Source organism: Aspergillus fijiensis, assembly GCF_003184825.1.
Source record: "Aspergillus fijiensis CBS 313.89 unplaced genomic scaffold BO72scaffold_21, whole genome shotgun sequence".
Lineage (NCBI taxonomy): Eukaryota > Fungi > Ascomycota > Eurotiomycetes > Eurotiales > Aspergillaceae > Aspergillus > Aspergillus fijiensis.
The window spans coordinates 498,990-511,208 of NW_024468997.1; the positions used below are offsets into that span (position 1 = coordinate 498,990).

A 12,219-nucleotide genomic window follows, 5' to 3' on the forward strand; every position below is an offset into this window, starting at 1 on the left:
CATAAGTGTGACCAGTCTTGCATGCTTTCATGCCAATAGACCAATCGGCGTAATGGTCCCTATTGCATATTACCTACTTAGCTTAGTCCGTGTGGACCACAGATAAGTCTGATCGGCATCATCGCCGTTGTCTTGCTCACTCGAAGGGAGCAGCAGCGGCCTGCCCCTACCCCCAATGAAGTCGTAATCCTTCGCATCCTGGATCTGTTTCTGCTTGCTTTGATGCTTCCCAGTGAAGCAAATCAGAAGACTCACAAACATCCGAACGATGACCAGGAAGAGTAAGAATTGCGAGAGAATGACTACGGTCTCTTTGGAAGTACTCGGGATGTCGCTGTGCTCTGACGATGGTTTAGAGGAAGCCTGCGAGGATTCAAGCACAATCGTTCGATTGTGAGCGGTGGGCCTACTACCCCCGTCGACTCACTTGCTCCCAAGAGGCAGCGTACTGGGCTCATCGCCCTTGGGGATCGAAGTGGAGGCCGAGGACAAATATCGAGGCTCTGGTAGAGTGACCGTACTACTGCTGTGTCCTGTACTCAGATTTTGAAAAGACATCGACTGGGCACTCGGAAGCTGGTCCGATGCTTGCAGCATGTTTTCTCGCACCATTGCGTATGGCAGGCCTTGAGCAAGAGCAACCAGTCGGCGAGGGACAGAATGTTCTCCGCTATTGGGGTGGACGAGAATTTCGCTGAATCCCTGGCCTTGCTTGAAGGGATCAGGAATCCCTATCTGCTGGACCCGATTTTTCAGACGATCTCGATGGCGGTGAGAAGCTTGCCCTGAATCTCAACGCTCCTGTGAAAGGGCCGATTGTTATGGTGGAAGGCAAAAGCGGTGTGGAATATGCTTCTGCGTAATGCTTGGTGATCGGGATCACTCTCGTGAAACTCCACTGTAGCGTGCGATATGCCGAGTGCGGCGAGGTAGGCAACACACGGCTGGTGAAACCCCCGGCAGAAGTGCTCTATTCTGTGACTTGGAGACACGGAGGCGGTAATCAGCGTTTACTCTGCTAACCCTTCGATAGTAGAGATTGGCATCCACCGTGTCCAAGCCTTGCTAAGGGCGACCGTACCGCGTGGAGTATCTGAATGTCCAATATAAGTCTTACACAAGTATTCAGCCTTTTTATATAGATGTATGTATGTTGATATGTCCTCCAAAGCTGTGCCCTAAGTATAACAAGCTTGATATGTAGAGAACGCGGCTACGGAACAAGGTGTGGTCGCAACATACACCCTGACCCTTCTTTTGGAGACATGACGACATGTGGACAACAATGATGCTTAGAGACAGACGTGTGAGGCATAGTTGCTGGTTTCTGGGGCTAGCTCGCAACGGCCCTGAGAAAAGACACTTTCTTCACTGAGCAGCCTAGAGTACAAGGTTCACTGACTACGACGAATGCACAGACGATCTCATCCACCTCCGCGCCACAAAATCGGTCTGTCCGCGCGAATACCAATTCGATGGTGTGAAGCAAACACAGGATACTTGAAAGCTTTTAGCTCGGAGTCCCCTTGGCATAGTTGGTCAAATACTCCGCCATCCGCTTGTCTGAACACATTGTCAGGTCAACGTCTACCCAGCTTTAGCAAAAGCACGGAGACTTACAAACGGAGTTCGCACTCTCCAAGTCCCACTGCATCCACTCCGGCATTTCCTACAACCGACATGGTCAAGATTCTTTTCCTAGTCATGTTTTCATGGACACATACCGCAAGCTCTAGCGCACCATTGAGATAGCCGGAGATAAGGCGTGCATCCGCCGCCACACTGGTCCAGACCGACTGCAGCACATTGAGGTTGACGCGGAAGGCCTCGAGCTTGTCCTCGCCCACGTCCATGAGCTCCTGGCGGGCCAGCCGGATCTGCTCGATCTGGTTCTCGAGCGAGGCTTTCTCCCGCTCCTTGGTGCGGATTTGCGACTCGGTAGCTAGTTGTCTCAATTGTGGATCAGGCTTCATACTTTCGGGGGGGAGAACTGACCGGCTTTGGCGACTGCAAGCGCCGCCATCGAGACAATTGCCGCGACACTCACTCCAAGCGCAATCAGCCCACCAATCTATGCAATATCTCTAGTCAGACGAAATCCCACTCGATTATGGAAAAGGGTTGTTCTTTACCGCAAGGAAAGGCCCGAGGATGCCACTTGCGGCGGCCAACGCGGTGACGGCCGGCAGCAGCAGCGCGCCACCCCCGAGCGCGAGGATCGAGGTATTCAGCGACGTTAGCTTGTCGCGCAGCTCCTCGAGCTCCTCCAGCACCCGGGCAATCTCCTGCTTGAGCTGCTCTTCCCGGTCACGGGCCCAGACAGAGAAGTCGGCGATGAACGAGGTGAAGTTTGTCTGGAGCTCGCTGAATTTGTGCTCCATGGTACGGGCATCGGCTTGCGCTGTATCCATTTGCTGTACATTCGTCAACCATTGCCAGTTCAAAGAGTACATTTCTCGTCTTTCCTATTCTAATTTGCGGGACTGCAAAGCGGGAATCACATACATCAATAAACCGGTTCAGCACTGTGCGTCGAGTGTCTACGGAAATGCTTTTATCGAAGCAGAAGGGGATAATCATGTCATCGAATCCTAGGCAGCGTGAGCTACAACGAGTTCCCCTAAAACCCCAAAGGTTCGCGGGGGCAGAAGCAAGCGCACGTACGATTGCCATGGACCGCGATATCGGTTGCAAGGTTCCGACTGTCGGCGAGAACCACTCGATATGCCTGGCCACTATTAGCATTTGTTAGGGCACAACAACTGACCACCCACCACCTGGTTCTCAACCAACTTCGGCTCAAAACCGGAATGATGGATGCGGTCGATCTGCGCGATCTTGAGGTGCAGGCTCACGAAGAGGCGCTCGATCTCGTTGGACGCCTCTACTGCCGCGTTTGACGCTGCGCGCAGGTGCTCTGCGCACTCGGGCGACGCCAGCCCCTTTGCTGCGCCCGTGCTGAAGACTTTGTTGTCCCGTTCGTTCTTGATTGGGTCGCTAAAGTCACCACCGTCCTTGAGGATCTCAATCTCACTCTCAGAGAGCGTGGCGGCGGCATCGATGAACTTCTGCGGGGTCGGGTCCGACCCGACCAGCTGGCAGACTTTGTCGACAAGCGAGTCGTAAGAGGGCGGAGAGCTGTGGGGCTCGTAGGCTGGGGGGGCTGTGGCGGACATGATCGTGGTGATTGTACTGGGTTGGATGGTGAGTTGGGCTGCTAGACACCAGTGGGGAATTTGCTGCTTGTCGCTGGGAACATGGAGTTTATATCGACTAGATCACGGATGCAAAAAGCCTCATGGTAAGGTGTGCTACAGTATACGTAAGAACAATATGCATACTGACTAAATTGCGGGATCCCTTGTCAGCAGTGGGCTTAGCTGAACGACCAGACCGATCTCCAGTGGCAAAGGCATGCTTTACAGGTAGAGCGGGGTATGATTGATTGATAGATTGTTTTGCCACTACGCCGAGCAAAGGAAGCGCCCCGCCCCGCACATGCATGCAATATAAACAAGTAACCGTACCCCTGTCATTGACGCTAATGTACGTATAGAGAGAGCACAGCTGAAGCGTGCAGTGCAGACTAACCTACTCGCAATAGACCTCCGCGCACCGACCCCGCTCGATGTCCGAGATAATAGAGCATTTGACATCCAGGTGCATAGCTTCCACAAACTCGTTGCCTTTATCTGAACATTAGCTAGAAACCCACAAGCGTGGTATGGAATCCACCAGAATCTACAGCTCACGGGAAGTCCAGCCAATGGACCATCGCATCACTGTACTGTTGAAGGTAGAGCGCCATCTCCGCGTCTGAAATGAGAGATGTCAGCTTTCCCCGCTCCTGGTGTGCATGGATCGGGATTTGACCGGGGAACATACAAATCTCCATTCCGCGATCAAGGCAGAGTTGCATGTAGAATGGATACGCCTAGCTACGGGTCAGTATACGGGTATACTTGGGGGAAACGTGTGACTTACGACCATGTCGGCGGCGGTCTCGAACCACACCGTAATCTGCCGGATGTCCACCAAGACCCATTGCCAAACACGCATGAGGATGGAGGTATGCCGATCAAAGTCTACCAGCATCATTGGGTCTGGAGCTCGTCGAGACCCTACCCGCTGTTGCTTTGAGACTGGCATGCTTAGGAGACCCATAGGTAGCTCATCCTGAAGTTGCCCTATCAGCCATGGAAATTGACACCATGGGACAGCATGAATGCTTACTTTGTAGGGTAGGGAGTCAGCCATGCCACGTAGTCGGTCAATCTCCTGCTTATAGCTTCCAGTGGAACCATGATCGCTGCTACTCGCTGCCTCCGTCTCCATTGCACCAGAGACGCTGCGCACAGCTGGGAATCCGGACCAAGCACTAGCCAGTTCGTAGGCGATCTCCAGCAGGCGGTACTTGGTGAGTATCACAAAGAATTTCGGGAATTGGATTCGCTGCCAGCATCTCAGGTCAGCATGTTGATCTTCTCCGCACTGGAGCCAGTGTGGTGATTTCGATTTACCGCGATGAAATTGTGAATGCGTAGCACTTTCTGGTGCATGGAGAGAGATTCATCGGTGGAAAACCGAGCAACATCATCCTTGACCTCTGATGTAGCGATAAATCCGATTCTGAGTCTTAGCCTAATGCATGGAGATGAGTAGAAGCGCCGTACCGTCATAGATGGCGCAGATGCTGCTAGAAAGCGGGATATTATGACGCAGCATAATCCTATGGTCCTGTACTTTTTTTAGTATGTTTGGTATGCGGAGTCTTGCTTGTGGCATTGAACTTTTCAGCGTGGCAAATACCTCACGGATCCCACGGATTCGCTGCTCATGCAGGGCGGTTCCTGGCCATCCAGACATGATAACATGGGCAATCACCGCAGTCAAGATGATCTCATTGCTCATCCCGGCGCGGCTGGCTTCTTGTGCGAAGGCGATGTACGTGCGACTCTGCTTTCCCGATACTTGGATGGTGGATGTTTTCTTCACTTGGCCATCCTTCGTTGTGTGCCACAGCTGAAGCGTACTCAGAACTGAGCAGAGATCGTGGTCGATGGGTACCCTGTCAGTACTCGGTGGCAATTTGGGGGTGGGGATGGAACTCGACGAGGACATATTGCTGGGTGGGCAAGGGCAACTCCGAAGGAATAAAGTGGATTGCTACTCAGAGGGGAAGAATAACAAGTGTTTGTCAGGTCAACAAATGAAGGCAATTTATCTGCGCTGGACTCCTGGGAGCAAGCATGTGAAAGATGCGGACCGGGTGTGGTGTCTGTCGTACAAGCAAACAGGAATTCATTCTGTGCGAGGGGCCTTGGCTTTGTTCGAGAAAGCGGGGTGTTATCAGCTTGTTGGGAATAATGACCTCAAGGTGCAGGACGCTTACGTCCGCTGCATGAGCTCGGCATGCACGAAAGACTTTTCAGCCACGCCACAGCGGAGATATCCAGCTGTCAGATTCCGATGTTCTCCGCTGTGCTACGGTGTTTTGCAATCGAGGGCGCGAAGTCGATCTTCATTTCCCACCTGTACTGTACGGTACATAAGAAGACTCCGTCCACCTTCAGGTAGTCCAACAATCGAAACACAAATATCAAAATGATTGTCGCGCCCCCCACATACACAACCAGGGACTCCCCTCCTTCCTACGACGAAGTCGCCAGAAAACTGGAGGGCCTCGTCGGCGACCATGTCACGCCCGACAGAGTCCTCGACGCGACGGACAAGCTATCGGACGCCGAGATCGACATCCTGATAAACGGCGCCGACGACCACTGGCCCCTGGAGACCGACCAGCAAAAGGCAGACTTTGCGGTGGGGTGCGGCCAATGTCTATCCTCCCCCGAGGGCCAGACTCGATTCGCAAGCGCCGGCGACGAGGCCACGCAGGCGACCCGCGATATTGAGAACATATTTGCCGGCCTGCATCTACGCATTGCGCAGATCGATCGAATCCATCACTCCGCATTCGAGCCCGAGATCATCAAACTCCATCATGCGTACCGAGATGTCCTCGCCGGGAGCCGCGACTTTGCGGCCACGGTCAGCGTCCAGTCTAAGCGTGAGTCCCGCCCCCGTCTTAGGGCTGGATCTAACAAGGCTGGATCAAGGGTTCGACGAAAGCATCCTCAAGATTTGCGCAAATGAGAGCATCGCCATCCAGACGCGTAGAAATACTCTCGAGACGTACATAGAGGTACGGAGAAGGCAGTGGACCTTCTTGCGGTCATTGCGACTGACTCATCCTAGAGAACTACAGCGTTCCAAAGCGACGCCCAGAAAATCACCGATGGTTTCCGCACTGTGACGGACGACTTCGCCGCGTTTGTCGCCTCCTTCTCCACCTGGGCCAAGGACAAAGAAGGTGATATCACCGAGCAAATCCGCCTTGTCGAGCAGGAGCTCGACGCTCTGCACAAGAAGCTGTATCGGCTCGAGAGCTCCCTCCGCGCCTTCGAGATCGTCTTCGGCGCGTCAATTCCCGCCACCGGGACCTTTGTGAAGATGTTCCCCGCCCTCGCGCCGTGGATCGTGGTACGTAGTAAGCCATCCCCAAGATTCTCGATCGCTGATGTTTCATCTCGAACATTCAGCTCGGTGGCGTAATTACCGCCCTCGCTTCTTTCGCCGCTATCGCCGGTCTCGCGGCTGGCATATCCAGTACGGGCTGACCCCTTTTTCCAATGAAAACCCCCGGTGAACGCAACCACTAACCGTGATTTCCGTGGCAAGAAACGAACTACCGGATCCACCTCAAGACGCAGGAGAAGGAGAAACTGCAGACGGAACTGGAGAACCTCCGCCGCACGCGCGCCGAGCTGGAGGACTTCGGCCATGACTCGTTGACGCGGTTCGAGACGGCCGTGGGGATCCTGACGGGGGCGTGGGAGCAGACCCTCGCTGACGCGCGCATTGTCCAGGACTGGCTGGTCCAGGGCGCGAATGTTGCTGTACGATGATCTCTTCTCCAGGTGCCCAGCTTTGATCATGTGGGGAAGCATCCACGACGGGATTATGTTCTAATATGTTGACTGGTAGCACCGACCGGAGTATATGGAGCTGAATATCAGGCACGACGTCAACAAATGTAGGTAATGATCTATTGTTCCTTGTGCATGTGGCTGACACGGATGGTGGCAGACAGCGCGCTGTCGGAGTATTTGGAGAGCTATGCTCGGGGGACTTAAATCTCGAGGGCCCGTGGCTGTGCTGGGGTGAACCAAGAATATGTAGCTTTTGTGATTGATAGGGTGTTGAGCTTTATTGCATTACTAAACTAGTACCAATCCACCCGTTCAAGGGCATTAAGTCGGGTTACTTCCCGCTGTCGAGGACGGGGATGCTTTGCGCAAGCTGAGGAGCTCATTAAAACAGGAAATGCAACCCGTGCGAGGCAAGACAAGGGCGCACAAGCCAGCGCCCTTTAGGCACCCACGACCGATGTTGTCTCAGATCAGGGGTGCTAAGGATGGTGCAATGGCTCATAAGGCGCTGCCTGAATTTTTGACGTGACCCTTAAAGCGGCCATCTGAGGGGACATCAACCCTCGCTGCCTCCAACCCGGCGTAGATAAACCATTTGGGCTTTACATTAGGTCTGAGTGACCCACTCTGTGATGTGTCTTGCTTGTCATCTAGTCTAATCGGTCTGTAACAAACGCGCTGAGTAGTGATACCAAGCCTGATTGTGCCTGGCCATGGTCAGCAGCTTGAACCCTCGCCACGCCTGGCAGATATTCATCTATCTCAAAGCTCCACGGGACACTCCATGGGCCGCGTCTGATTGACGGGCGTAACGTGGACTTGCCAAAGTCTCCCCAAACCCGGCGGGAACTCCCTTTGCCGCTCCGGACTCACCCACTCATCGTACAGATGGTGGGTTGCTTTCTCGCCCAGAATGCCGCGTTTTCCACCCTCGCGCACATAGTGAAAGAAGTCATCCGTGACTCGAACATATTCACGCAGAGCTTCGTGCACGTTCAGAGTGGCGCCAGTGGTCCAGCTGAGAAGCCACGGCTCGAGGAGCGGCGCATCGGTGATGCTGGGATGTGCCGTCCCGATGCTCGTGAGGAACCAGGACGGGGCGGGGACCGCGCGGACGAGGTCGCGGACGGTGTCAAAGTGCGGGCGGTTGTAGAAGGGACTGACGGTGCGGGACCACGAGTTGGAGTGCACGACCAGGATGGGCACGGTGACATTGGGGTTGAGGGGACCGCTGGACTTGCCCGGATCGAGGATCACTCCTGCCGCGGGGGAGGTGGAGCGCGTGGTGGTGAGGGCTTGCAGGGCACCAGTGGCGCCAAAGGAGTGACCAGCCAGGGTGAGATGGGTCATGTTGAGGCGGCCGGTCCAAGAAGGGAGGGTGGTGATGGGATCCCGGGTGTTGGGGATCGTGGTGCCGTTGTTGATGGCGTGTAGGAGGTCGACGGCGGCATGGAATTCGGCGTCGCGGAAGGCCAGCTGGGCGCGTTTAAAGTCATCCCGGTCAAAATCGGTCGGTAGCCCTGACGGCGACTGTATATCGGCGAGACGGAGCGGCGGGACCGGACGACCCGGGGAGCTGGCGGACGACTTGACCAGGGATCCGGGCCCGCTCCCGTCGCGGTGTTCTATGGCGATGATGACGTGGCCGCGACTGGCAAGCTCGGCGAGGAACTGGGTGTAATCGGTGCGCGAGCTGACATCGCCGTGGGAGAAGACGGTGACGGGGAAAGCATCGGTAGTATTATCATTATTGTAATGACGGAGAAGAAGGGGAGCGTCGACCTCGGCGGGGATGGCCACGGCGCCTCCTACCGCCCATAGGACCCCGGTGAAAATAGATCGGATGAGGAGGTTGTCGATCCCGGCCAGGCGGGCGTAGCCCCGGGCAGTGAGGCTGATGGGCCGCGGAATCCAGGGGTACCGGGGCTTGCGCGACCGGAATTGCCGGTCGGTCGGGTAGTACACCGTGGCCAGAAGCGTCTCGACGTCAAAGACCGGTTGTCCGGTGGCCTTGTGGACCGCCGCAGCCACGCGTCGAGGCCCGCCTGGTAAAGGCACTTCTAGGTCGATCGCACCGACGCCATGGGGGCCGGTATAGGACGGAAGTGGAGAGGCAAGGACTGGTAAGCCATAGATGATGCAATAGAGGGCGTAGAGCATGTAGAGACAGGGAGCGCTGAATAGAATCAGGCGCCAAGTGAGACGCGGGCGGGGCTGGCGGGAGGTCGTCGTCCACCGGGGTTGCGGTATCGGCGTGACGGGCGATTTGTTGATACTGCTCATTGTGCTTTTGTTCCGATGCTGACACGGTCGGGTAGACCCAGCAGGCGCGGATGGAAGGTGTACTTGTACTCCCTCGATATCGCGGGGAATGAAGAAGGATCGATGACGTAGTGCCGACGTGATTTGCATCTGATTTGTCGCCACAGAGTACTGAAAACCTCTACACAAGGGGAGGGAAGTGTGAGGCTATAAACAGAAGATGAATCAACCAGACAAGAGAAATGGCCGCGGGGCCTTTATTCTGAACTATATAGAGATAGAATTATAGCTGTTGTCACAGTGCAAGCTTAGCTATCTTCTCTATCTTTTCTGTCTTTTTGGTCTCTATATAGTGAAACTGTCAAGGAGCGGGCTGTTCTCTGGTTCTTAGTCTGGCTGGGTGATAGGAATAACAGCTCTAGCTGGCTAATTCTTTATAATATTTTTCAGATTCTTTACTAGATATTAAATCAGATTATCTTAAGATTTATTAAATAAGATAGAGCTCAAAAAGTTATAAATAGAATTAGATATTATCACGGAGCACCTTGGAGTACGTATTCCAAAGAATAACTATTGTACTATTAGCAAAAAGACTAGAATATAAAGCTAATGGCTTTATACTGTATATACTATATAGAGTTATATTAATATACCATTTAAGCAGAATCTAGATAGAACAGATACTCTTAGTAGTTCTAACTAGGCCTTGCCAAAGCCCGCGGGTTTACAGATTAGATTTAAACCCAACCCGGTTCTTAGCAGGTTTTAAATCGATAGGCTTAATCTACAAATTAAATATAAATTTAAATATCTTATTTATAGATTTTTAGCAAATATCTACAGGTTATCAAACTAAATAAATATTATATAATTAATAAATTATATAAACTATATAGTTTTAGCTATATTTTTAAAATATTATATTTATATTTACGATAATCTAATATAAAAGATATTTAATTATATATAAATTACTATATAATACCTACTTCTACACCAGTTTATACTGACTACTAAGGCAGTCCGCTTCTGGATTAATGTGGTAGATTTTGTGGTTGTTAATATTCTGTTTCTTGTTTCTGTTTAGCGAATATTTCTCGGAGGTCTTGATCTTCCGGATTTTTTTATAAGAATTATTTAATATAATTAATCTTATTATAAACTTGTTTATTACTAGTATTATTATATATAGTAGTATATCTTGATAGTATAAATAGTCCAGAGTATTATTTCTAGAAATAAACTATTTATTTTTATATTCTTATCTTTTTAATTATTCTTAATTGCTGGATAATTATTATAAGGGCTAGGAGGTGAAATAGTATGATGAACAAATAACTCTCGCGAGTCTAAAGATACTAATATATTATCTTAAAATATTATTACTAATTATTCTAATCCGCGAGATATTTATTCTTAGATAAAAAATTATAATCTACTTGCTTAGCTATTATATAACTAATATCTATAGATTTTTCTTTGTAGATATTATAAAAATTAAAAAAACTAATTTAATTTTTATAATTATTTTTCTTTTCTTGCGGGGAATAGATTATTTTTTATAATAATATTTTTAAAATCTTTCTTCTATAAATTATTTTATAGAAAATTAAAATAATAAAAAAAATAGCTTCTACTGTTTTTATTTTTATAATAAAAATATTAAATTACTTATTTAATATTTCTATAATAATTAATTTTAATATATAATCTGTTATTTACTGGACTGTTTTTCGCGGTAGTATTTAAATAATTTTTTTTTTAGAATATTTAGATAGTTTTTTATAATAATAAAAATTTTTTTCTAATAAATATAAATAGTTTCTCTGTAGTTAAAATAATTTTTTTAGTAAATAATATTAACTTTTTTTAATTTATTCTTTTAGACTGCCTGAAATACTTTATAGTTAAGATTAATAAATTTATTTTTATAAAAGTAAGATTTTTTTTTATATAAAAAGATTTTTTTCTTCCAGATCTCCGGTTTTTTTTTCTATAATATTTTTTTCTTTTTTTTTAATAAGTTTTTTGTATTATATTTCTTTCTAATATTACTATAAATTAATATTTATTAATTCTTTTTTTTGCAGCAGCTGTTAATATACTTTATTAGTTTTTTTTATAAACTTGATTCTTGCAAAGACTTGGTTTTATTTTTTTTATATAAAAATCTAATTAATTTGTTTTTTATAGTCAGCTGTTTGAGTTCTATATCTGCAGATTTTATTAATCTATTCTATTTTATTTTTTTATATAAATTATCTACAGGACAGGTTCGGACTTAGTTAACTATTTATAGTATATTTTACTATTTTTTTTATTATAAAAAAGAATATTTTTATTATTATTATTATTATTATTACTAGACCTGCTACTGTTATTACTATAAATATATTTATTTTTATTATATTTACTATTACTAGACCTGCTATTACTACTATTATAATTATATTTATTTTTATTATATCTATTATTATTATTATTATTTTTTTTTATATTATTATAGCTTTTATAGTTTTTATTTTTATAATTTCTAAATCTTCTCTATTTTTAATAAATATATTTAGAATTATTTAAAACTAATATATACTCTATAAACAGATTAATAATAATAAATAATATAAGGGCTGGACTAGTCCTTCCAACCTTCGCGGATACCGCGAAGAGAAATCTATATATATATAGCCTCAGGTATTAGTTATATAATAATTAAGCAAGCTGATTATAATCTCTTATTTAAAAACAGTATCTTATAAATTAGAAATATTAGTAATAATATCTTAAGATAATATATTAGTATTTTTAAACTTATAAAAGTCATATATTTATTATACTATTTTATTACTAGCTTTTATAATCTTATTATTTATATTCTATAAAATAGCCTATTAAATAATAACTAAATATAATATATAAAGCTTAACTAAGAATAAATCTTCTAATTTAATTATAAAAGACTATATAT

General features: G+C 47.4%; 4 protein-coding genes across 4 annotated transcripts; 1 reads left to right on the top strand and 3 right to left on the bottom strand.

The window, feature by feature from the left end:
• Window positions 1-1,141: 1,141 nt before the first annotated feature.
• BO72DRAFT_447851 (uncharacterized protein) lies at window positions 1,142-3,354 on the bottom strand. The gene is made up of 8 exons (XM_040944652.1): window positions 2,775-3,354; window positions 2,665-2,728; window positions 2,506-2,591; window positions 2,133-2,414; window positions 1,996-2,071; window positions 1,725-1,942; window positions 1,621-1,669; window positions 1,142-1,563 (listed from the first exon to the last, which is right to left on the bottom strand). Exons 1-8 carry the CDS (start codon window positions 3,174-3,176, stop codon window positions 1,511-1,513), a joined length of 1,230 nt encoding a protein of 409 aa, XP_040801736.1. The 5' UTR covers window positions 3,177-3,354; the 3' UTR covers window positions 1,142-1,510.
• Window positions 3,355-3,510: 156 nt separating this feature from the next.
• BO72DRAFT_447852 (uncharacterized protein) lies at window positions 3,511-5,295 on the bottom strand. Its single transcript, XM_040944653.1, has 7 exons — window positions 4,810-5,295; window positions 4,674-4,737; window positions 4,521-4,606; window positions 4,234-4,452; window positions 3,985-4,176; window positions 3,886-3,934; window positions 3,511-3,816 (listed from the first exon to the last, which is right to left on the bottom strand). The coding sequence occupies exons 1-7, from the start codon at window positions 4,864-4,866 to the stop codon at window positions 3,749-3,751; spliced, it is 735 nt and encodes a 244-aa protein (XP_040801737.1). The 5' UTR covers window positions 4,867-5,295; the 3' UTR covers window positions 3,511-3,748.
• A 213-nt stretch (window positions 5,296-5,508) lies between these two features.
• BO72DRAFT_447855 (uncharacterized protein) lies at window positions 5,509-6,780 on the top strand. Its single transcript, XM_040944654.1, has 4 exons — window positions 5,509-6,067; window positions 6,117-6,202; window positions 6,256-6,666; window positions 6,739-6,780. Exons 1-3 carry the CDS (start codon window positions 5,605-5,607, stop codon window positions 6,610-6,612), a joined length of 906 nt encoding a protein of 301 aa, XP_040801738.1. The 5' UTR covers window positions 5,509-5,604; the 3' UTR covers window positions 6,613-6,666; window positions 6,739-6,780.
• Window positions 6,781-7,751: 971 nt separating this feature from the next.
• BO72DRAFT_377313 (PAF acetylhydrolase) lies at window positions 7,752-9,149 on the bottom strand (the record flags this gene model as incomplete). The annotated part of the gene is made up of 1 exon (XM_040941255.1): window positions 7,752-9,149. The coding sequence occupies one exon, from the start codon at window positions 9,147-9,149 to the stop codon at window positions 7,752-7,754; it is 1,398 nt and encodes a 465-aa protein (XP_040801739.1).
• Window positions 9,150-12,219: the final 3,070 nt, after the last annotated feature.

What these genes read in the sequence shown, in the direction of transcription:
- BO72DRAFT_447851 (XM_040944652.1), bottom strand. Translation starts at nt 3,176, where the DNA reads ATGTCCGCCACAGCCCCCCCAGCCTACGAGCCCCACAGCTCTCCGCCC. An exon ending in AGTTGGTTGAGAACCAGGTG is followed by an intron (nt 2,729 to 2,774) that starts GTGGGTGGTCAG and finishes AATAGTGGCCAG; the next exon opens with GCATATCGAGTGGTTCTCGC. An exon ending in GGAGAGTGCGAACTCCGTTT is followed by an intron (nt 1,564 to 1,620) that starts GTAAGTCTCCGT and finishes CAATGTGTTCAG; the next exon opens with ACAAGCGGATGGCGGAGTAT.
- BO72DRAFT_447852 (XM_040944653.1), bottom strand. Translation starts at nt 4,866, where the DNA reads ATGTCTGGATGGCCAGGAACCGCCCTGCATGAGCAGCGAATCCGTGGG. An exon ending in GAATCCGTGGGATCCGTGAG is followed by an intron (nt 4,738 to 4,809) that starts GTATTTGCCACG and finishes AAAAAAGTACAG; the next exon opens with GACCATAGGATTATGCTGCG. An exon ending in CTGACTCCCTACCCTACAAA is followed by an intron (nt 4,177 to 4,233) that starts GTAAGCATTCAT and finishes GGGCAACTTCAG; the next exon opens with GATGAGCTACCTATGGGTCT.
- BO72DRAFT_447855 (XM_040944654.1), top strand. Translation starts at nt 5,605, where the DNA reads ATGATTGTCGCGCCCCCCACATACACAACCAGGGACTCCCCTCCTTCC. An exon ending in GGTCAGCGTCCAGTCTAAGC is followed by an intron (nt 6,068 to 6,116) that starts GTGAGTCCCGCC and finishes GGCTGGATCAAG; the next exon opens with GGTTCGACGAAAGCATCCTC. An exon ending in CTCTCGAGACGTACATAGAG is followed by an intron (nt 6,203 to 6,255) that starts GTACGGAGAAGG and finishes GACTCATCCTAG; the next exon opens with AGAACTACAGCGTTCCAAAG.